At 45.4% G+C, this 24,059-nt stretch overlaps 2 protein-coding genes and 1 long non-coding RNA gene across 5 annotated transcripts in view; 1 reads left to right on the plus strand and 2 right to left on the minus strand.

Moving 5' to 3' along the window:
* Positions 1–10,335, plus strand: part of RHOBTB3 (Rho related BTB domain containing 3) — a 46,497-nt gene extending 36,162 nt beyond the window's left edge. The window contains exon 13 of one of the 2 annotated variants that reach the window (XM_065046560.1): positions 9,041–10,335. In XM_065046560.1, coding sequence (XP_064902632.1) covers positions 9,041–9,108 — 68 coding nt within the window. In that variant the 3' untranslated portion in view covers positions 9,109–10,335. The remainder of the gene's footprint in view (positions 1–9,040) is intronic. The other variant, XM_065046558.1, reaches the window with a different exon arrangement.
* LOC110360565 (uncharacterized) lies at positions 282–5,435 on the minus strand. The gene is made up of 4 exons (XR_010469085.1): positions 5,324–5,435; positions 4,663–4,786; positions 1,541–1,722; positions 282–1,346 (listed from the first exon to the last, which is right to left on the minus strand). It is a non-coding gene; the product is annotated as an uncharacterized LOC110360565 (long non-coding RNA).
* Positions 10,336–14,715: 4,380 nt separating the features above from the next.
* The window catches only part of ELL2 (elongation factor for RNA polymerase II 2), a 40,797-nt gene continuing 31,453 nt past the window's right edge, over positions 14,716–24,059 (minus strand). The window contains exons 9-12 of one of the 2 annotated variants that reach the window (XM_021291083.2): positions 21,881–21,950; positions 19,403–19,574; positions 18,396–18,440; positions 14,716–18,256 (exon numbers count right to left, since the gene is read on the minus strand). In XM_021291083.2, coding sequence (XP_021146758.2) covers positions 18,140–18,256; positions 18,396–18,440; positions 19,403–19,574; positions 21,881–21,950 — 404 coding nt within the window. In that variant the 3' untranslated portion in view covers positions 14,716–18,139. Of the gene's footprint in view, positions 18,441–19,402; positions 19,575–21,880; positions 21,951–24,059 lie in introns of both variants that reach the window. The other variant, XM_065046555.1, reaches the window with a different exon arrangement.

Here is a 24,059-nt window from a genome sequence, read left to right on the forward strand (position 1 = left end):
AGTGCCCCATGAGCAGGGACATCTTCACCAGCTCAGGCTGCTCAGAGCCCCGTCCACCCAAAGCATCTGGGTTCATCCTCCCCCTTTCCCTTTCCCTCTTCACCCTGGATTTCCTAATCTCAGCCAGCTCTTCTCCTGGACCTGATGACCTGATGGGGGAGTGTCCCACACGAGCCATCCCTACTTGTCCCACTGTCACTGTCCATTCGGTGATGAACTTGTGATGGTTCGTTTACCTTGATCTCGAAGCACAAAATTAAGGCGACCAAAATGCCAAGGCGTTATAATTGAATCAGCGTTACTTTATTATTTTGGCTGTAAAGCAGCACGTGACAGAGAAAGTAGAGAGAAGGGGAAAGAAAAATAAAAGGGGGAAAGATGATTTAGCTACCACCAAATGAGTCCCAGAGGTGTCTGTCTGGTCTTGGGTCCTGTAAGAAGAGTCCTCCATCGTGATCTGGGATCCTTTGGTGGAGAGGTCTCTACAATGTTCAGTCGGGAACTATCATTTATGCTTCTTCATCCCCCCTCACTTCCATGCATTGGGGCCAATCTCTGCCTTTGTTTCACAATCCAGGCTTAACTGCACAGGCTCAAAGAATCACCACTTTGCTTGACAAGACCCATCTGCAGCTGCATGTCCTCATATTCAGGGGTCTCTTTCTGGTCCCTTGGGTGACCTCAAGACCCTCGGTGAGCTTCTGGGCATGCTTTTCTTTGTTGGCCTTAGTAACAGGAGGTGGGGGGCACGTTTGGCTGAAGCAGCAGGTGAGAGTCCATCTTCTGGACAGCAGCTATTGTCTCCAGGTCGAAGAGACCATGTAACACAATTTCTTTTAGGAGGTGGAGGCAAGTTTGTCTGAGGCAGCAGGTGAAGTCCACACAGCAGCAATTGTTACTGGGAACCCCTGGGTTGGATAGACCTGTGCAACACAATTCTTCTCCCCAGGCCTCTCTCCAAGTTGTTGTCCAATTCAGGTCCCTGATGGTGAAGTTCAGGCAAATATTGTTCTTCAGACCAGCTCTTACACCCACCCACAGGGTGTCCTTTGCCTGTCCTGGAGCAGGGGCAATGGCTGGACATGTCTGTCTCCGAGGGTTCAGACAAGCCATGGTCTGTGCCCAGCGCTTGGAAGACCAGGTTATGGGGTTTCTGGTTCTGAAGAGACCTTGCTGCAAGATGGGGCTGCAGCAGAGCCTGACACACCGTGGGTGCCTTGGGACGGGTGGTATCCCCATGAAGAGGGGTCTTGAGACACAAGCCCTGGCAAAAATCAGAAACGTTCCTCTGGTGGGGATGGGCAAGGAAAGGAAGGTGTTGCTGGTGGCACTGGGAAAGAAGAGAGCTTTGGAGAGAGCTTTGGAGAGAGCATTGCCAGCTTGGTGAACAAAGCTTTCCATCACTGTGAATCCCCAAAACCCCAGCAGCAGCTAAGACAAGCCTTCTTCTGACAGCCCATCCTGGGTAGCCCTTGCCATCCCTCTGTTCCCATTGCTGCTGCCGTCCCCCTCCCGCATCCCTCCACTGCTGGGAAATTACCTTCTGCTTTCTTGTCTGGAGCATCTTTGTGCTGAGGAGACACTGAGAGAGCTGGGGCTGCTGAGCGGAGAAGAGAAGCTGAGAGGGATGTGATCGATGATCAGTACGGCAGGGTGGTGTCAGGATGGAGCAGACTCTGTTCAGTGGTGCCCAAGGCCAGGGTGAGGGGCACCGGGCACAGACTGAAACACAGGAGGCTCCATGTGAACATGAGCAGACACTTGTTTGCTGGGAGGTGCCAGAGCCTGGCCCAGGCTGCCCAGAGCGGGTGTGGAGTCTCCTTCTGCGAGCCATTGCACCCCCTGGGATCCTGTGTGATCTGCCTGTGACCCTGAGTGAGCAGGGGGTCTGGGGACACACAGGGATCACTAACAGCCTGGGGTGCTGGGTTCTGTTATTCTCTCACTGGTAACGCCCCCATCATTCTTCTTCAGCCTGGAAATCTGCTTCCACTTTCTATGGGTTTTATATATATATATAACCATCAATCCCCCTCCTGATGGGAAATCAATTTCTGCTTAAACACTCTCATAAAAGTGAGGAAGATGCAGATTTAAGAGATTTGATCTTCATCCCCTTGTCCTAGCAAGATTCATCCCTGCGGAAGTTTCAAAAAGCATCCTGGGTGATACCTACATCTCACACCTCATGAAACAACACCTGCAAGCTGTTTTTCAAATATTTTATTTTCAGTTACTGATTTCAGCCCTAGAAATTTCACCAAAACTTTTTTTTTTTTTTTTCCTAAAAGGATACTGAAGTCCGAATTTCCACATTTTTTCCAGATTTAGGGATTGCATTTCACAGCGGGGTTAGGGGGCAGTGCAGAGACCGGCAGAAGTAATCGTCACAAACATCACAAAAATCAGCTTAATCAGTCAGAAAACCCCAAACAAAAACCGAGTGACAATGGAGGGAAGAGGAGACAACCTTCCATGAGCACCAAAATGGGGGCAAATCCCCACATATAAAAGAGCTGATAGTTGAAGGAATTTTTCCTCTGGAATCAGGTAAGCCTTTTTGCCAATAATTTATAAAGTATGTGCAAGTTTCCTGCGGATCTGAAACATCTGAAGTGCATATTTGCATGCTAAATTTAGGCACATGAAACTGACTCTGGAACTCAAATAGCGAAGTATTTCTACCAGGTTGTTTAAAAACTGCCCTACACATCTGTGTACACATGTGCTTAATCTCTAGCTTTTTTGGACGATGGTTTCAATGAAACAGATGATATTCTGGATTTTTGAAGCCGAATAGGGGGGTTAGGACCAGGGTCTTTGCCCATGCAGAGAAAATTATGAATAAAAATAAACCGAGGAGATACAATGGGAATATAACACAGGGAAAATAAGAATGAGGTCAGGTAATCAGGACCTGAATTGTACAGATCATTTGCCTTAATTAATTAAAAAAAAAAAAAAAAAAAGAGGGAGATTTCCTGAAAAACAGTTGAGTAATTTGGGGTATATTTGCAATACGTTTATGCCACGGATAGGGTATGAAGGAACTTGGATCCTTCACATACACTGACAAACGCCTTTCAAAACGATGACAGAACAGAGGTTTGAGGTGTTGAAGTGGAGCATGGAATAGGAACAGGGACGGGAGGCGCGGTTACTGCTCCAGTGACCGTCCCATGGCAGGTTACACGGTGCATGAGCTGCTGAGCAAGGCAAAACCCTAATACCTTGAAAAATCCGAAATGAGACATTACTTTTCCAAGCCCTCTCTGAAGATGAAGGCACAGAAGTGATGATCAAAGCAGTAAAAACTTGTTTAATTTCCATTTCTATGCAGCAAAAGGGGAGCCAAGCTCCAAAACTGGGCAAAAATGGCAGAGAAATACCCCAGGTCAAATTCCACCAAACTCAATGAATTCTGATGATATAGCCACGTGCACACCTGGAAGCTCTTTGTAACAGTTGATAAGGGTTCAACGACAACCCTGTCAAAAAAAAAACCCAGTGATACTACCACAGTTTTGCAGATATTTCCCTTCATGTTGGCTTTGCACCATGGGGGAGAGAATGTTCCTGGTTGGAAACAGGGCTTGGAGGGACAGATAGATGGGTTGACTATGAGTAGGAATTATTTAGGGATGATGCACGGCGATCAGAAAGCATGCGTTTAGCAGAAAACGCAGCTCCTCTTTTTACACTGAATCATTTTATTTTCAGAATAAGAGGTTTTGCTTCCCAGCAATCTGAGTGCGATGTGGCTCGCTGCGATTGGCACTAAATGGGTATTGAGCACCTGAGATCCCTCGTCAAGCGGAGTATTTACAAAGCCAAAGTCTGTGCTTTGCACCTTCACTCCCCGGTCTGTTCCTTTAATAAGCAGCTGGCAGGAAATTTAACACTGTTTGGATATCTCAGCGATATGGCAGGAGTAAACAGCCATGCGTTATCAATAAGAACACTCTTTTCATTGGGAATGTGAAATTACTGCCAGCTCGCACACGGTGGGCACGGCCGTGTCCTCAGGCTCTCTCTGATGCCAGAGTTACAACCTGATTTTGAAAATAATTATTTTCCCGGAAATACAGCGTGACAGTTGTGTAGGCTTGGGAAATAAACGTTAAAATCTGTATTTCTACCAGGATTAGGCAAGGCCTTCTGCCACCCCCCGGGGTGGTCAGGGGTGCTGTAAGGACACCCTGGCAGGGGTGACCAAGGGAAAAAGCACCGAGGGACCCTGGGGACACCATGTGCCCCTTACAGCAGCCATTGAACATCTTGTGGCGCTCTTTATACCTGCTCATGGTGAATATCAGTGGTTACCTGGTCAGGATGGTGGTTTTAACTCACTCTGGTGGACATGAGCGTGGGTCTAGGCTGGGGCAAGCGATGGAGAACAGGATCCACTGGGACACAATTGCAAGGGAGGCAGGAGCCAGAAAACCATCTCGGGATGCAGGTTGTGTGGCCAGAGCTCCCCAGTGTCCTGGTGGGTCCTGCTCAGGCACCTCGACTGTCAGCAGCTTTTCACACGAGAAGCAAGCGAAGGAAACCGCTCAGACAGAATATTTCAGCAGCCCCTCCTGTCCCCAGCTGCCACCAAATAGCCAAACGAGCAGCAAAGTGTGAAAAGTGTAATTTTTTAAAAATTTTGATAGATACCTCCCTGCTCATCCTCGTTCTCTAGCGCCGCCGTCCACACGCTGACTTTGGTACCGCAGCCCCCGTTCCATCCCTGCGCCCCCTGAACAAAACGCTCCCCTCTCCGCACTCCTCCCAAAAACGGCTGGAAGGGCAAAGGGGCGTGGGGGGGATACACAGGGAGTGGCCGCCTCTGGGCTCCTGAGAGGCACGCAACCTCCGCTGGGCGGCAGCAGAGGCCCGCGCATCGCACCCCGCGCAAAGCACACCCGCGCATCGCACCGGGCGCATCGCACCCCCGAGCGTTGCACCCTCCTCTCGCAACACACCCCGCACATCTCATGTCCCAGCGCATCACATCCCCCCGAGCAAGTATCGCTCCGTGCATCGTCTCCCCCCCGCATCACACCCCCCAGCACATCTCACACCCCGCTCATCACACACCCCGCGCATCGCATCCCCCTGCGCATCCCCCCGCGCATCTCATGGTAACCGTCGAGCATTCCACCCCCGCGCATCGCACCCCGGCGCGTTGCATCCCCCCGCTCACAACACACCCCGCACATCTCATGCTCCCGCGCATTGCATCCCCCCAGAGCAAGCAGCGCTCCGTGCATCCTCTGCCCCGCGCATCACACCCCCCAGCGCATCGCATCCCCCCACACATCTCACCCCCGCATACCACTCCCCTCTGCGCATCTCATCCCTCCCCCGCGCATCGCATCCCGCTGCACCAGCATCGTCCCGTGCATCACCCCGGGGAACCTCCTCCCCGCGCATCGCACCACTCCGCGCATCCCCCACACACCCCCTCCCGCGTATCACATGCCCCCCATGTAATCCGCACTCCGCGCATCGCATCCCCCGCCCCTCCACGATCCCTCCCCCGCACACATCACATCGCTCCGCGCATTCCTCGAGCATCTCATCCACCCACACACGCCCCACGCATCCCCCATGCATCCCCCACGCATCCCCCATGCATCCCCCACGCATCCCCCATGCATCCCCCGCGCATCCCCCGAGCATCCCCCACTGCTGCCGCAGGGCGAATGGTTCCAGCGGCCAGTACCACTGACTGTCCCATTTTTGGGTTGTAAAGGACCATTTGTCCCCAATGGGTGTAGGGGACAGAGTCTGGTGTTCCCCAAAATGTCCATTGCTGGTGTTGGGGTGCAACCCAGTGTCAATGCAGGACATCACCGCCAGCATCGGGGATTTGTCCCCATTCACAGAGTGGCTTTGTGATGGCATTTCTGCGTGTCTTATGCCCTTCACTACGTGGAAAACATGACTCCGTTTTCCTCATCAGCCTCACCGACAGTGGAAAGCTCGGTGTTTGAAAATTACTGTTTTAGAGAGGAGGGAAGGTGAAACCGCTGAGGTTTTTGTTGTTTTGTGGGAGGCCAGGGCAGCCTGGTCAAAATGTAAAGAGTCAAGGTAAAGAAGGCTGCTGGAAAACAGGGGCAAGAATGGGAATCTGTGTCATCTGGGGGGAAAGTGACATTTTGTGGCAGCAGACATGGGCAGGGACAGAGGTTTGCGCAAACTTTATGGTGTGCGGTGAATTCACCTGGACAGGCTGGCTGCAAGTTGGCCTTTTTCTAACCAGCGTTTACAGCAGTAATTCAATGCGTGTGGCCTCGAGAGGAGCTTGCACTCCGTGATGTACTTTTCTAAAGAATAAAAGCAAAAGAATCCAAATCCTTGAAAATCAAAATCCTTGAAAACTCTTTTCTGCTTTAATTCTCCCTGTCCAGCACACCTTGAATCAAACCATTTCATGGGATGACTTGAACAGGTTTCACATTGGCACAGGACACACCACCTGAAAACACAGGGTTCTCTCCAGTGGTCCTTGCAGATGCCACACAAAATCTGATTTTTTGGAGAACATATTTTATGCCCTGGCACTACTCGGCAGCTTTTGTTTGGGTTGTTTTGTTTTGTTTAATAACTTTGATATAACATAAAACACTGCTTTTCTTCTCTGAGTCTCCTACAGGGTAAGAAACAGTCAAACAAGAAGTAGGAATTGAAGGACTAGGTGAAAACAAACAAGTCTGGGAAAAACAAAACAAAACAAAACAAAACAAAACAAAACAAAACAAAACAAAACAAAACAAAACAAAACAAAACAAACAAGCCTAAGCAAAAAGGGCACAAGCCCAACCTGTTCTTGTTCTCCTATGCAGCAGTTATTAAGCACTGAGTAACGCAGCTGGTATGCGAGGCGAAAGACGTTCTGGCTTCATCCCCTCCCTTTGAAGAATTGCTCTTGGGAGGAATTCAACAAACCCTGCTATAGGATGGTTAAAACTTTGATTTGTCTTCTTAAGAAATGAAGTATTTTTAGTAATAACAGTCTATTCACTAGTCTTGATTTACTACAGATGACACAAGAAATCAGCTGGAGATGCCCAGAACGTCCCCTCTTTGCACTGTTTTAGCACCAGACCTCAAGCCTTCCTCCCCGTGCACTTAAACTTTTGCTTTTTTTTGTGCAGATTCATTTCAAAATTCGTGGTAAGCCTGCTCCATGTTTGTCCAACAGAATAAATAATCCTTATGTTTGTTTTACGTACATAAGGAAAAAACCCTTTCCTTGCTCATGTTTGCTCATGGGCAGCTGCCAGTGGTTTTGTTTGGTCAAGACAGGAGCCCAAATTCATTTTTGTGTCTCCATATGGTTTTGAGAATCATTTTGTTCAGGCATTTCTCCCCGGGCCTGGTTAGTGATTTCCCACCCTTTGTTTCTGATCGGTGTTTGTCTTGTGGGGTAGATTTCCTGTCTTTATGCTTCTCTGAGTGCCATAATGTTCCCTGGGTGACGGAATATTTGTTTAATCGGACAATATCGCAGCTGGGAAATGCTCGGAGTCATTTATCACGCCGGACGGCTGGAGGGCTGGAATTCAGTATATTTCCTCTTGCTTTTGTGGTTCTATAGGAATGTCGAAGTGTTTTCCCGGTGAAACGCGGCTCCGCGGTGCGTTGGGAGTGCGTACGAGCCACGGTCACCGCGTTATCTCGCAGGTGTTTTGCATCTACAGTTTCTCCTCTCCCTCTTGTTGATACAATTGGACGTTAAGTCAGTTGGGCTACTCGAGTGTAGAAAAAGAACTGGGGATATAAGTTTTGTAACAGGTAAATTGAGCTGAGCAGCGTAAGAGGAAGGAGAACGTCATGAGAAAAACAGACAACACACATCGAACTAGTATTTCCTTCGACTTCTTTGCCAGCAAATCTTCATATTTGTGTGTATTAATATTTCTGAGGCCAGCATAATTGTACATAATAACGCTATGTAGCGTACATTTCTGAAAATTCTCATAAAGTTTTGTTTTGGGAAGCTGTGGTGCCCTGATATTAAGACAGGCTTTGTCTGGAGGATAAGCAAGGACACACGGTCTCCTCCTCCTTTGCTTTGGAGCATAGAAAAGATCATTTGCAAATGAGTGTATAGTTGGAGCTGGGAAATGAAAGGTAAAAATAATCCTCATTTTCAAATCTGTTCTCGGTTTTGTTACCCAGATAGAGAAGATTGAAAAACCTTCACGAAGCAGATTTTAAGCATCTGCAACGTGATCCTCAGTGTTTGTAAATTGGTTCAATGTTGGGGCATCCTGTCAGAATACCCCAAAATACGTGGTTATATTTTAACTGGAAAAAGAAGAAAAAAGAAAAGAAGAAAAAGTGGGCAAAAATGTGTGAGAATGGGGCTTGTACGTGCCGCTCTTGTGTCCCCATTAGATGATGGAGCCACAGGTTTGCTCTGCGGGTGTCCGGGTGCTGCTGCTGTAACCAGCGGAACAGCAATGAGAAGGCACCTACAGAACACACAAGGAAATTGCAAAATGCTTTAAGAGCTTTTGAAACCCAAAAACAGTTGTTTTGTTTTGGGTTTTTTTGGTCCCCCGTGTTGAAATCGCAGGCAGGTCCCACTCTTGTCGGGTACACCCGCGAATCCCAGAGGGTGCTGAGCGGGTGCCAGGCATCCTACCAGCCTCGCGCTCTTGTTGCCATCGCGGTTTTGTTGATGGGCTGATCAACCTTCTGAAAAAGGGGGCGGAAAATACCCCGAGAAGCAAAAAAAAATGAGTATGAAATGCCATTTCCCTTACTGCATTTGTTTTGGTTCTGTGTGTGTTTTATTATTGGTTTTGTTTGCTTTGTTTTGTTTTTTCTGGTCCTTAATTACTGAAGCAGCCACCTTAAACTGCAGAGTGATTTAAGGTGGCCTGTGTCCGGGATGCTAAAGCATCAGTGCAGAGGGTGCAGATACAGAGGGACACATCCAGCTGTTCCTGGTGCCTCACTTGGGAGTGGAACAGGGCATTTGCCTTTGCATAAAGTGTATGATTTTCTTTTTCTATTTTAAATTCAATCTGAATTTCAGGAGGGACCTATGCCTGGGACATTGTCAGCGGGGTGGAGAAGGGAGCAAACCAGGTTTTGGGAAGCTGACCATGGAGACACAACCTGCCATCGTGCAACGAGGAGTTCCAGCTGCTCCTGCTGCGCAGCCCTCATCATTCAGAGCCCGCGGAAACAAACCCAAAACCTCCCCAAACTGGCTTCAGAGGTGGAGCAAGACCAAAGACCACCACCTCCAGGCCGCTTTTGTCCTCCTGCCGATCTACGGTGCGACGTTAGTGACTCCAGCATCATCTCGGATGAGTCCAGCTCCCCGTGGGCTTTCTCTGCCCCAGCACATGATGGATGCGAAATCCTCCAAAATTCCTGCATTTTGGGGTCGCAGCACCTGCTGTGTCCACCCAAGGTGACACGTAGGACAAGTTTTCTGATGAGGTCAGATGCAATTCTGCTTTTGCAGCCTCCTATTACACGTATTGGTTAAGTTGGTCTCTTCAAATGCTAATAGGTGATTCCATAGAGACACAAAGAAGCGTTCTTTCACTGAAAAAAATGGATAACCCCAATGAAAGATGATGATGCTTTAAGTACAAACTGTCTTTAATATGTAAGAGCCTTTAATATATGGCAACACTTCTCTTCATGCAATGCAAAATGATCTGAAAATGAATTTTTCACTCTGACGCACCAGTAGTGTCATTATATGATTACACGTCTTAGTTCCAGAGAAACCTTTGGCTGCTGCATGTTCTAATAAAATGCATCTGCTAAACCAAGTTTTGTCCCAAGACTAGAAAATAAGGATTTGTAGTAATCACTGTGTCCACAATGAGAGCACATTTTAATGTCTTTTCATGATGTGATTGTCCTCAGATGGCTCGTATTCTACACATGACAAAATGATTCATTAATAGCTCGCACAATGCAAGGAAAGATGGCTAAAGATTTGTGGCTTTCTAGCTGAACAAAAACACTGATGTTCATAGCGGCAGTTGTATACTTGACCTCCCTCAACATAGCCTAGAATTTAATTAAGAATTAATGTTGAACTTCACTGCCCCTTGGTGCAAAATACAAGGTTTTTATCTGGAAACATGCTTGGTATTTTCCCCATTTCTCTCCTGATCTCTGTAACAAGGACATGTTGAAAACCTGAAGGAAGATAAAACTCATGTTCCAATATACCATCTGAGCAACACGGAGGGTCTTGGCGAGGGTTTGCTCTTTGCTTTTAGGTGCAATAACCCCTCAGGGAGCTGAGGTACGGGGTGTCCTGTAGGCTATTTTAAAATGGAAAAGCATCATCAAAAGGGAAGAGGAAGACGTGCTGTGTCTGCTAGAGATGACGTTCACACTGAGATCTTATTTCAGCCTCTTTTCTTTTAATTGTATTACATTTTTAGCGTTACAGCAAAAGAATTACTTAATGTTGAGTATTTTTGAATGAAAAGGAAATTCGTGACAAGAATTTTGTACGTACAGAAATCAGAAGCAATTCAGATTGTGCTGTTGCTGAGAGGCTGGAATTGCTGCAGAGATGCCACTCAGCACCACAATGTAAGTGCAATTAATGAGGAGGTAAGTAGGGGGTATAATCAGTGGCTGTGTTTACTTATCACCTTTAGCTGGAATCAGTGGAAAAATACGTTTGGTGTAGTATGGGGTGAAGGTTGGAGGGGTTTAATCACGTTATTGTTTTCTCTGTCATGTCACGTCTCCACAATCTGTCACGATAGCGTGTTCCCATCCCACAGCCCGTGCAAGGACACCCGCCTCACCTCAGCTTTGCTTTAACAGCAGATGTTTGTGTAAATGGTCACTGAGACCCAGGAGTCAAACTCAGTCTGTAATTATCCTGGAACAGCAGGACACCCGCCGCGTGCAACAGCTGGGAGGGTAATTACCGATGGGTTTTCCAAACCGTCCTGCTCCCTCCATGAGTTTTCCTGGCTTGTAGACGCCCCAGGGCTGGGCACTGCGGGCAATTCCCGCAGCTTGTGTTGACATTTACTGCCCGCTTCCCGCTGGGATTCCTCAAACGTGAACAAGTGAAGCTGCGGCGCCAGAGGTGGTAAAACGACTCCAATGATTACGGATTTTATTTTGTCTGGGAAGCGGAGCCGTGGCTGCTGCTGGGGCTGCGATACCGACATCCCACCAGCACCCCTGCTTTTCAGTGAATCACAGAACCACAGAGGGTTTGTGCTGCAGGGCCCTCCCCAGCCCCCCAGCCCCCTGCCATGACAGGGACATCTTCACCAGCTCAGGGTGCTCAGAGCCCCGTCCAGCCTGGCCTGGGATGTCTCCAGGGATGGTTCATCCACCACCTCTCTGGGTACCTGGCACAGGCTCTCACCACCCTCAGGACAACAATTTCTTCCTCATGTCCAGCCTGAATCTCCCTCCTTTAGTTTAAACCATCAGCCCTTGTCCTGTCACAACAGGCCCTGCTCAAAAGTCTGTCCCATCTTTCTCATGGGCCCCTTTTAAGCACTGAAAGGTGCACTAAGGTGTCCTGGAGCTTCTCTTCTCCAGTGAACACCCCAGCTCTCTCACCTGTCCCCAGCAGAGCTGTTCCTGGTTCTCTGCCACCCCACATCTCGCTGAATCAGCATCGTCCCCCTGTCCCACGCGCGACTTGCCAGGCGGGGCTGGTGCAGCCGGCACAGCATCCCCGCCGGATCCTCACGGTGACCTGGCAGGACCGGTGGCTCAGGAGGGGACAGTTCCCTCCGAGTCATCCTCCAAACTGATCTAGTTCTGCGGTATTAGAAGGTGGAAAAATGAGGCATAGCTCAGAGATCCTGCTTTGCTCTAGGAGAGAGTTATAAGCTGTACATTCCAGTCTTGGTTTATTTGTCATTTTCAGAATAAATTTCTGCCTGAAGTTGCCACAGAAATTCAGCAGGAATATTTAAAATTATTTTTTCCTGTGCTACATACACTCAACAAGAATTCTGTTTCTCCTGGCCACATGGATTCAAGAAGCAATTGGACACACGGTGTGAATTTTGGGGTTGTCCTGTGCAGGGACAGGATTTATGGGTCCCTTCCAACTCCGAACATTCTGTGCTCCAGTGATTCTGTGGCTGGGGCTGATGTTTGAGCCAGGGAGAGGCCGAGGGGTGAGTGCTACGTATGTTGTAAAGGCAAGCTTACATTGGAGGGAGGGCAGAGACAACCAGACTGCAGAATTAACTTGAGGTGACTCCGAAAGAACCTCGTGCCTCTGAAGTTCTGCTCTGACAGTAGCTCCGCTGGGTTTGCACCCCGGATGCCATGAGAGGCGATGGACCCTTCATCAAAATTTGCCTCCATGTCAGGCCGAGCCAGGTTGCTGAGAAATAAAAATTGCTTGTTTTTTAACAGCACTGTGGTTCTGCCAGGCCCATTATGGTGACACGGGACAAAGCTACTTCCTCCAGAGTTTACAGTGTTCTTGGGTCGTTTGGTATCTCTCCTCAAGACATGTGCAAACTGTTTGTATACGAGGATTAGGGTGAGGGTGGCTGTGTGAATTCCCATTGTTGTGGGTAAACCACCCCCTGTGATGCTGGCACAGAACCACAGAGTATTTTGAGTTGGATGTTTAAAGGTGGTGTAGCCCAAGGCCCTGCCATGGGACATCTTCAACTGGGTCATCAACTAGATGATGCTGCGGCAACCAGAATTGTTCATGTCGCTGACAGCACCACTGTCTGATGTGCCTGTGCATGAACAGGAGGAGATTCTCCTGCCAGAAGAAGCAAGGACAGTTCATAAATTAGGTGATGCAGTCCTTCCCTTTTGTCTGAGCTGCATCACGTCGCAAAGTGCTGTAGGACACGATGTAGCTGAGGCAGGACAAGGCATGAGAATGTTTTCCAGTGTGACTTTTAAGTGTAGGAACTGCTGATGAGGGCAAGCCATTTACAATAATAATGGAAAAACACCCTTGCCAAATGGCCCGGGAATGGTCCTTTTGCTGCCCGCTCCTCTCCAGCCACCTCCACACAATGCAGTCACGTTGTGCACCACAATTTGTGTCTTACTTACATATATTTTTCCCAAGATTTTGTAAAGCTCAAGATTCACATGCAATGAAGTCACACTTGCTGTTCCTGAGGAGACTGTAGTTTAATTCTCTACAGACCCAGCGCTAGCACTTATGTACAGCAGGACCTTCAATATAAAGTGCTTTTATGTAGCCCAGCAGTTGTGAGGCTGGGGGTCAATGTCAACTGGAGACCCACGTGTGATGGGTGCAAACAGCCCCCCAGCCTTGAAACCTGAGCACAGAGAGTTGGGAAGAGACAGTGAGACGCATCTCGACCCCAACAACAGCGCTGTGCTTCCACGAGAGACCGACCTATTGTCTTTCTGTATTTTGAAAGCCCCGAGTGAATTTATTTTGCCAGCACTGGGTCACTGGCTCAAAACATCATTGGTCATAGAGGAAAAGCCTGAACCTCCTGCAAGGTCTGTCCTAAGAGGGAAAGACCAGCAGAACTTGGGTGGGAACAGGCTGAACTTTGCGTTACCTGGGGAAAAGTGAAACCTTTGGTAGTCAGTGCTCAACTAATTCCTGATGAAGACTAGTGATAAATACTGTTACGGCAGCGTGGTTCAGGAAGGAAAGGTGGCCTCAAGTTGCGCCAGGGGAGGTTGAGGTTGGATGTGGGAACAATTTCTTCCCCAAAGGGCTGTGGGGCATTGGAACAGGCTGCCCAGGGCAGTGCTGGAGTCACCAGCCCTGGAGGACTGGACAGACGGACATGAGGTTCTCAGGACATGGGGCAGTGCCAGAGTTAGGTTATGGTTGGACTTGATGATCTTTTCCAACCAAAACGATGCTGTGATTCTATGATTTTATGGCTCTATAGCCCAGTGCCACTCATGGGAGCAGGGTGACTACTGCTGTGCGTCTTTCTTGAACTCTTCTTTTGACTGTCTTAATGTCGTTGCTCTTATTTCCTTTTCCCTCTGCTGTTTTTCTCTCTTGCCATGTGCTTCTCCAAGTGCCTCCTGCAGCAAAGAGATGCATCCGACATCTAACTGAGTACTCCATGGTACCCACGATGACCTGGGGGTTGAGTTACAGGGGAGAAGGGACCTCGCACGGACACGAGCCCTTGGCAGGTGTTGTGTCCCCCGCACCCTCCTGCGTGTGGGTGCTCAACCAAAAGCACCTCCTCATCACTTTGTTTTAATTGTTGTTATTTGTCTCTCACAGCGGAGGCAAGAGGGGAGGGAAAGTGGTGTTGGCCTCTTCTGACGTACAAGGTAATCTGAGCTGAAAAACAGCCAGGTTTGCGGGTACAAGAATTAACGAGATCTGAATTTGTACTGATTCGTCACTTGCGGCTGGTTATCACCAGAGCGTCTAAGGAGGATGAAATCTCTGACTAAAGTTTTTTCCTGTGGCTCAAATGAATTATATGAGTTTCTCCGCACCAAGTTTTTCCCTCTGAATCGCACTGGGGCACGAGTGCCGGAAGCAGAGCACAACCTGCATGCGTTTGCTTTCTGCTCCAACTGCAGCACCGCGCTCAAACAGCCCAGAACAAACCCCTCCTGCTCACCAGTATTTACCGTCCATCGCTCACCTTCCTCATTCCTCTCTCTGCATTCGACAGCGTCGCTCTTGCAAGCCTGGTGTTCACAAATTAACAGCGGGAGCCCTGGGCCCCCAGACAAGGACACACCGAAGCCTCAGGGTTGTAAATATAACATTTTATTGAACTTGAATTGATGTAGAACAGAGAGGCAACAATGGCTCCAGCTTCCATTCACAAAATGCCCCCAGGATGTTTCATGTACAGGGTCTTCATACAGTTTGCACGGACGCAATTGAAAAGAAAAGTTGTGAAACCCTCTCTGGGTCAGAAAGAGGGACGCACAGCCCTGCTTTAAGCCTTCATGTTCCCGATATTGTCCTCCCTTCTTCAGTTTCGTACCCTCCCCCAAAACAAGGTTACAGAAGTGCTGGCCACATCCCTCCCCCACCAGGTACACACACAGGTGACACAAAACTTAATAACTATACTTCAAAGCAGCCATAGGTCTTTGCATGAATCAACATTAAACACCCAGAAACACTGGTTGTAACATTTTTTTTTTAAAGCAAACAAATGAGCAAAGTTACTATAATAGCATTTTAGCCCAATTTCTGTTTAAAACCTGTTGAAGTAACTAGACTCCAATATTTGTCTACATGTTTCACAAAACACTTCCAAAATATTTGAATTTATTACTTTCTTTTAGTGACGGACGAGGTGAACTGAAGGCGTGAGAGCAGTCAGGAGAGCTGCTTCCACTGACCACATCTACCATCAAAATAACACAAAATACTCTGGACACAGTTTTTATCCCTCAAACTCCAGCAAGATTGGAAACCAATTTTCCCAACCAATGTTGTTTTCAGCCAGCCAGCGAGGGCGGCTGCCTCCCTTTTCCACCGTTTACATTGTGTAAATTGTAGTGAGATTCACAGTTTCCGTGAAGGGGATGTGCACCAATCGCTTCGGATCCGTAGCGGTGTCACCAGCCCCGATGCCACCACGGGCAGTGTCTGCTCCCCAGAGCTGTTCACAGCAAAGGCAACAATCGCACCAGAGGACCCCAACATCTGCTGAACAAGGGATCTGTGGATCTACAGCACCATTTGGCAACACACGCGACGTCGGGTGTTCTTGAAAGGCATCAGAAGTGCTCAATGCAAATGGGAAACACCTTCAGCGAAGGCGCTGAGAGCGGGTCGTCAGGTTTGTGATGGTAACGCAGCGCCGTGACGCTGAAATGGCACGAACACGTACAGCGGGTAGAGCGGAAAACGTGTGCAAATACAACACCGCGGTGAAAGAATGGAAGGAAAGAGAGGGAAGAACGGAGGAAAAGGAGAAAAGAAGAAAAGCGGAAAAAGAGAAAAGCAGAGAAGGAGAAAAGAAGAAAACCGGGAAAGTGGAAAAGGAGAAAAAAGGGGAAAAGGAGAAAAGAAGAAAAAAGAGGAAAAATAGGAAAGCGGAAAAGGAGAAAAAAGCGGAAAAGGAGAAAAGGAAAAAAAGGAGAAAAAGGAGAAAAAAAGAGGAAAAATAGGAAACCGGAAAAGGAGAAAAAAGTAGAAAAGGAGAAAAGGAGAAAAAAGTAGAAAAGGAGAAAAGGAGAAAAAAAGAGAAAAACAGGAAAGCGGGAAAGGAGAAAAGGAGAAAAAAAGCGGAAAAGGAGAAAAGGAGAAAAAAAGCAGAAAAATAGGAAAGCGGAAAAGGAGAAAAGCGGAAAAGGAGAAGCGCAGAGAAGAAGAAAAGGAGAAAAGGAGGAATGGGGGAAAGGAGAAAGAGAGGAAAGGAGGGAAAGAGGAAAGGAGGGAAGGAAGAAATGAATCAACTAACTGCATTGTCTCGTGTCACAGTGATGAACAGCCCCGGGCAGCGTTAACGCCGCGTCCCTACACACAGGTTAGATCAAGAGCACTGAGCCGCCAAGATGCGTCCCAATACCAGGAATTCGCATCATTTTAATCCAAATAGCCACTTTGCTTCTTGGTTGAAAGCTAACGACACAGTGCGGTTAATTTAACAGCTCCCACACTTACACCTGGGCATCACTGTGCGCTCGGGACCGAATCCCCTCATTAAACCCAGATTACGCAGCTCTTAAGGGAGCAAGAAATCCCCTTGTTTTGCCATTTGAAATGTCAGCCTGGTCTCCAGTAGGTAACACAGATATTGCTGTTATGCAGCAGAAAGGGATGCACCTCGTCTGCTGTTCCACCTCCGTGAACGTAACGGCTTTGAACTCACAAATTTAAGGCAAAAGTTCAATCGCTCCCGTTTACCCAAAGGCGTGTTTTCTGACACACATTTTCTGGTTCACGGTGATACACAACAGCTTTTTCGTGACGCTGGAGATAAGGTCTGCTAGCGATGTTACCAGCATTTTGGCAAAAACTCTAAACTCAGATTTGTAAACATAATGCTTCCCTTTTCAATTGGCAGCGTTTTGAAAAGACGAACACAGTAAGACACACAAAGATTTTGCTCAATTTCAACCGAGTAACCTGTGTTTTCACACGACAAAGTAAGCAATTGTTTACATCAAAATAAACCAAAAAAACTGAATGAAATGAAACTTTGTGCTGTTTGGTGATCACAGTATCTTATAGTTAAATAGATCTGTTCTTTTTTATATTCCTGGCAATCAGGACAAAATTCTTTAAATATATATTTCACGTAGGCAATAGATTCTTTGCATATCTCTCTTCAAAAAATACTTTATAGGAGTATATAAATAGGTAGCCTACATGTTTAATTTTATAATCTCGCCCAAAAACTATATTTCGTAGAGTATCAATTCCCCAAGTATTATTAAAGCTGACAAACTATTGAAATGGAAATGCTCTCACCTTCCACAATAGAAACAGAGATTTTGTAGGAAAAACCTACGGCAACACTCGTCAGTTGTTTTAACCTGAGCGTTTGGCTTACCTAAGAGTAGCAGCTTTATTTTGCATTCCCCATCAGGCACTCGTGCACACACACGATAAACCACACGCGCCCAGACACCCGTAGGCCACGTGGGGTCCCCGGCTGCTGCAGCATCGGGGAACCGGTGCAGCTAAAACTTTACACCAAACACACACAAGCAAACACCTTAAGGCAACCACTGCAATGGGGGGTTTAAGGTAAAAGGTTAAGCTTCTGCTGTATACAGCAAATCCACGTGCCTCTTTAACCCTCCAAAGCAATGGCTTATTTTTTTTTTTTAATTTTGTGCAAATTTTAAAATCTTCTACCATTTAAGGCAAAGAGTTTGTATTAACAAGAAAGGTCAGAAAACAGCCTTATATTTATCCAAGGACATTTCAATCTGCTACATTTCCTTAAAATGCGCACAATTTTGTAGTAGAGGTACTGGATTCCCAGCACCTACCAATGAAATTATTCCAATGGACAAACATAAGTTTTGAAGAAAAGAAGGGACCAGAAAAAGCAGCTTCAAATATGCATAAAAGAGACATCAACAACAAAAGTAGTTAAGTGTGTTAATACTGAAACTTCTGTAATTCAAAAGAAACTTAGAGCAACTAACCCTAAAGTTTAAATAAATAAGCTACAGTTCGTTCACGTCCCGGCCAAAGCAACGACTAGTGCCACAACTCCGCCTGCTGCTGGTCAAAATCCGCTATTAGTCTCTTAATGTGAGACAGCTTATTGTGGAGATAGACACATCTGTACTTCTCCTCATAGTAGCTGGGGTTGGACTGTCAAGATAAAGATAAAAAGAAAATTAGGGCACGAAAACTTTCCTGCGGAGCTTAAGATTTCATGTCTTTTGCTTAAAAACAGCCCTGAGCCAGGCTCCATATTTACTACACCCCACAAATCTAGTGTTACACAAACCTGTTTTATCTTTTGATACTCTTCTAGCACTTCTTCATGAAGCCTCTTAAAGAAAAAAAACAAAGACAGTATGAAGAACATTTCACTACTACCAGAAAATGCAGAGCTACGTAAAGCACTAAAAATACGCTCAGTTTTACTCAAGGCATTTTCTTACCCATGAGCCACCGGGTTCCTGTGCTGCCAAAATAACCCCCCAACCCCTTGTATCACCCAGGATCTGCAATTAAACCTGCAAACGGGCAACAAAAGGAGCAGGTGTCTCGCGATTTGCTTTGAGGAGTTGCTCACGCTGCTGTGTGTTCACACACAGCTCAAACAGGTGGGGTTTGGGGGCTTTTTGCAGGGTTTTGTCAAGCTACAAGAATCAGAGCTGGCCCGTGCAGGGTCTGAGCCGGCATGCAGATTCTGCAAGGCTGCGCTTTGTCTGGTTGAGCAGTACCAGGGGTTTTTAAAACACTCCCTCCGCCCACAAATACATTTGCAATCTGGTCAAAAACTAAATGAAAGCAACCAAAAATCCTCAGAACTAGAGAATTCTGGTATCGCAAATGTGGAATTCGCACGTCCAAATCAGAGAAGTGCAGGCTGAAAAGATTGAATATCAGGCTTTTAACACCCTTTTCTGCTAAAGTCACAGCTGGGATCAGCCCCCTGGAAGATAAGGAGTAAGTTGTGACTGTAGGTTTAGATAATATACAGAATCACAAGAAGTGGAGGGTCAGGAGAGCCTTGGGATTGTGGCCACTGGTTTCCACACATTTCTGATCCCCTCCTCCACCTGTGTCAAAGCACACCGAGGGGCCAGCAAAGCCCCGGCCTGCTCTGTCCAGCTGCACAACTCATTACTCAGCCCCAGGCGCTGCACGTGGCGAGTCTTTTAAAACCATATCAATATAATTGAATAGCTAAATATACCGAAGAGCCTGCCTGTGCTGAAAACGCGGACTTTTGGAAGGGATAAGAGGGAGATGAAACACAACCTCCACAGTTTTATCCTCCTTTACCTGATACTCTTTGGACCCTGGAGTGAGAAGCTTCCGCTGTGCATCAAAGTCCATGAACCTCTTGCTGATGCTTTCCATGCGAGCATGCAGGTTCCTGTACTCTTCATACTCTGCATTAAAGTCATCCTTGTAACTTTGGCGTTGCTCGTATGAGACTATAGCTACGTATTTTCTAAAGGAAAAATAAGCATACACGCAATTTTACACCATGGATATTTCACAGTGAACACCAAGCACAGGGAACCAAGTTTAAGTTGGTTCGCAATGTGACTGACTTTGCTTCTACATGTAAGCGCATGTGCTCCAAGATAATACATTTACGTAATTACGGAAATCTACCATATATTTGTGACTGTTATTTGTTAATATGCACAAAAAGCAGTGTAGCATACTTAGGAAACATTAGCAATCATTCAAATATAGGAAGACCAATAAATGCTTCAGTAAGAGATGAGAAACTGCTAATCACAATCTCTTTCTATGAAGGGCCAGGTTAATCAAGTTATATTTACTTTTGAAAATGAATTTTCCTTACATTTTTGGAAGGGACTGCACTTACGGAGTTGGAGGCAGATAGGTTATTGGCTACATTTGTGCCTGTCTAACACAGGTAATGACAAAATTTGGTTATTTCAGTGAACAGCAGTTCCATTGTTGTCCATTCAACCAGTGAAGTTGCGAAACCACAACAGAAACAAACTGCAGAGAAGCTGAAACTCAAAACCACCCGTCACATCAGCTCCTCAGGAGGGCAAAACGCATAAATGCTTAAAGGTGCTGATACAATTGAAACTTTCTTCATTCCCCTCTCCCTCAAGTCAACGCGAGCGGATTTAACAAGCTCATTACACAAATCCAAGAAGAAGCGTCAGTGTGACAAACAGACACCATTTCCCACCGCTGTCACACCAGTAATTCTGGTCCTCCCAGCCCAAAGACCTGGTTCTCTTTAGATGACACAGACACCTCCACGCGGGGACGAATCCTCCAAACCACCCTTAGGTTAACTTTGAAGAAGCCATAAAAAATTAACAAGCTGAAAGGCTGTACCGACACGGATGACAACTTTTGTTGGTGATGTATGCCAGGCTGGAGGCACCCGATTGGAGTATTAGGCGGTTTTTAAAAGGAAACTAAAGGCGCCTTTCAACATTTTGGGAGGTACCTGTGGAGCAATTCGCAGGTACGTCCCACAGCACGTCCCAGCAGAGGACATGAGCCCAGCAAAGCACATGGAGAGGGAAGAAATGGGAGTGGAAGTGGGCAAAAACATCAATCTGTTTTGGTTTTCCAGCTTTTGCTTAAAAAGCTTGATTTCTTTTACTCTCATAATCTTTATATTGAGACAGAAACTATCTTCATGCTAAAGCTGTGATTATACTCATGAATTATGTAGCACTTAGAGACAGGAAGAGAAACTGCAATAAACTACCAAAGCGCTTTAAACTGCCCCAAGTCCCAGGTGCTCTCAGGTTTCAGTTTTCCTGTGATGATCAGGCAGGTGTCTGAAACAGCACGACCTGATTTTTTTCCAGGACATCATGGCCATTAGATTATCTGTGAGACTGCTCGAGGGGTTGTTCCTTTCACAGAGCATGCTTCACTGAAGTTTTTACTCTCAATCAGAACTAAATCAATTTCATGAAATCTTGCCTGAATGCTTTTGTGTTTTTAAACTTTTAGCAATGTCTATTGGCATCCACCTTTAATATTAGATTACACCAAATAACCGTATACCTTACTTCTCCGTGTATCTGCTCTCAGCTCACTGGGGAGCGCACAGTGAAAAGCTGAATTTGCCTGTTTTCACACAGCAGCGGTTGTAGATGAAATGTAGGTTTGAGTTTCATAGATTGCAATAAGCTAGTCATTGTAGATACATAACAGTAATTATTTTTATCTTGTTGATGTCAAAATAAAGCAGCTGCAATTTAAAATTTGAATTGAGGCTCTTTTGTTTTCCTTAGCTCTTTGGTCTGCAATTCTATGGTGAAACTGGATATTTTGCTGCAGCTTCAAGTCAGTCTGTGGCCATTTTACATCAAAACTTTAGAAATAATAGAGGGTTAACTCCTACAAAGCCTGACACCTTTCCTCCCCACCTTTTCAGCTTAGACACACCAGGCAGCGAAAACGCAAGAAAGATGTTCAAATTTACATGTTTTCTAAAAAGAAAACAGCTCACTTTTTTTTTGTGTTCTTGAAAAAGAATTAAAGCGAATGCTTTAAGTCTTCTTCCAAAATACAACAAAAATTATTTTTAATGCTTCTTTTGCCCCACAATAACTAAGGGACAACCTCCACGTTTAAAACCTGTCAGTACTTGAATAATGCAGCTGGGTGACTTAAAAGAACTTGTTGTTATTCCATAATTACATTTTGGTAAATTTTTGGGTTTCTAGCAAAATTTGACTTTTTACAGGTGATTTTTCAAATGCTTCAATGAGTGGCAAGAAACTTAATTCTTATTTTACTCACACTAAGTAGTCTGGTTGTTCACTTGTTGTTAAAGGGGAACCTGCAGAGGCAACGCAAGTTTCTTCAGCTCCTACAGAAAGGGAGAATTTTGACACTTGTGATAAACAGATTTTTAACATGGCCAAGCAACACCAACCTGGAGGGCCTGAAAACATCCCTTACAGTTTGATTCTCACAGTAAATTACTTGGGATAAGCTCTATAAGTTAATAATAGGGCTGACACGACCTACGCCGCAGTAGGCAGTACCGGGGTTTAGAGAGAGGGCACAGATGCTTTATTCTACAGGTTCTGTGCTGCCATGGTATTAACCCAAGGTCAGCTTTTCTTATTCAAAGGCATGATGTGGCATCTGCACAGCAATTCAAGTTATGCAGCAACAGATGTAGCTGCACAAAAGACAACAGCTTGATATATATATATATATATATATAGCTATATATATATAAACATCCAGGTTCCAGAAAGAAATAGAGTAGAAAGGTGAAGTCCTTTCCATGCCATGCTTTTATCCCGCGTTCCCTGCCAGTTACGGATATTAGATTTAATTAGATTTAATTTCGGCACTCCTCTAAGCAAGGAAGTCAATAGCATTGTGGGTGGGTTACTGGCATTCAGGCTTCAATAACCTGCGACAAAGGCTTGCTCCTCATTAACCTCGCAATGCTGGGTTTGAAAGTTATTTGCACTTGTTAATTGCTCTTTTAAATGACATTATGGAAGCACCGTACAATTACTCTCTAATCCCTCTCTTTAAAGGAATATTTCAAGAGCCCCCTGTCTTTTTGATTAATAAGAGAAACAGCTGCTGTAAGGAAAAGGAAGGAAAACATGAAGGAACATTCACTATCCTGGTAATTTATATCTGCTTTTCATTTGGGGTTTTGCAGCAATCTTAAACAAGACACATTCCTTTATATTTACCACTGTCTTACACTGCTGCTGTTTAAACACAGTATTTCTCAGTTTAGCCATTCTTGCCAAACTCTAAGATATCTGAGCTCTAAGTCACGGGGAGAAAAAAGAGCTATCATGCAGTGTTTTACTAAATGCTTTTGCTTTTAACATTAAAATTATTATGTTGTATGGCAGGAGTATAAAAATAATATATAATACATAACACATAAGAATATATAATACATAATATATTATATATATAGTATATATAGTATATATACTATACTATACTTTAGTGTATATATAGTGTATATATAATATATATAGTGTATATATAGTATATATACTATACAGTATATAGTATATATATGTACTATATCTACTATAGTATACTACACTATACACTATACACTATACACTATACACTATATACTATATACTATACACTATATACTATACACTATATACTATACACTATATACTATACACTATACACTATACACTATATACTATATATTTGAGAGAAATGCAAACAGTAATATCCACATTATGTACAGTACAACTTATGTGAACAGTTAATTTCCAAAAACTCAAGTGCATTTGTTGACATGTCTCAGTCCATTTGAAACCTTCAGCACGAGCACCAACTTGAAACGTAGTGGAGGATTTTCCTTCCCTAGCCGTTTAGAATTTTGTTACTGGCTTCTGGAGAAAGATGCTCATACGTTTATTAATTTGAGCGTGAACATTTTCAAAGCAAAATCTCTGAAATTTGACAACACCTAAGATTTAACAAAGGAACCGAACTTTGCTTTATTGTGTGTGCATTAAGAAATCGAGTATTCTTTGTGCATATCTGCTAAGCATTTCAACGCTGTTTTCAGTAGGTAACATTTCTATATCTTTCGATATCATGAGTTTTGCAGCCAGGATGGAGAAGAGCTTACAGACAGCACGGGTCAAACCAACATTCTAGTAAATCACCCGCCAGTTTACATACATTTTAGGCTTTCCATGAACCTTGCATTGTAATACAGATGAAATACATTTAATATCTGATCCATGTGTTTCAATAAACTGGTGTGCAATAAGTACTTGTGACAGGTTTTTATCTTCAGCATACAGACTTCGAAATTTGCTGAAGGAAAAACTGGAGTAAGTTTCACTAAACTGTCAATTTCCTGGAAACCAAGAAAAAAAAAACAAAACAAAAAAGCCCACATCACCCACGCGATAATTGTGATTTTCTAGTGCCTAGCTCTTCCTTGTAACCGGTTTCCATC

This window comes from Columba livia, chromosome Z, assembly GCF_036013475.1.
Source record: "Columba livia isolate bColLiv1 breed racing homer chromosome Z, bColLiv1.pat.W.v2, whole genome shotgun sequence".
In the NCBI taxonomy this organism is placed as follows: Eukaryota; Metazoa; Chordata; class Aves; order Columbiformes; family Columbidae; genus Columba; species Columba livia.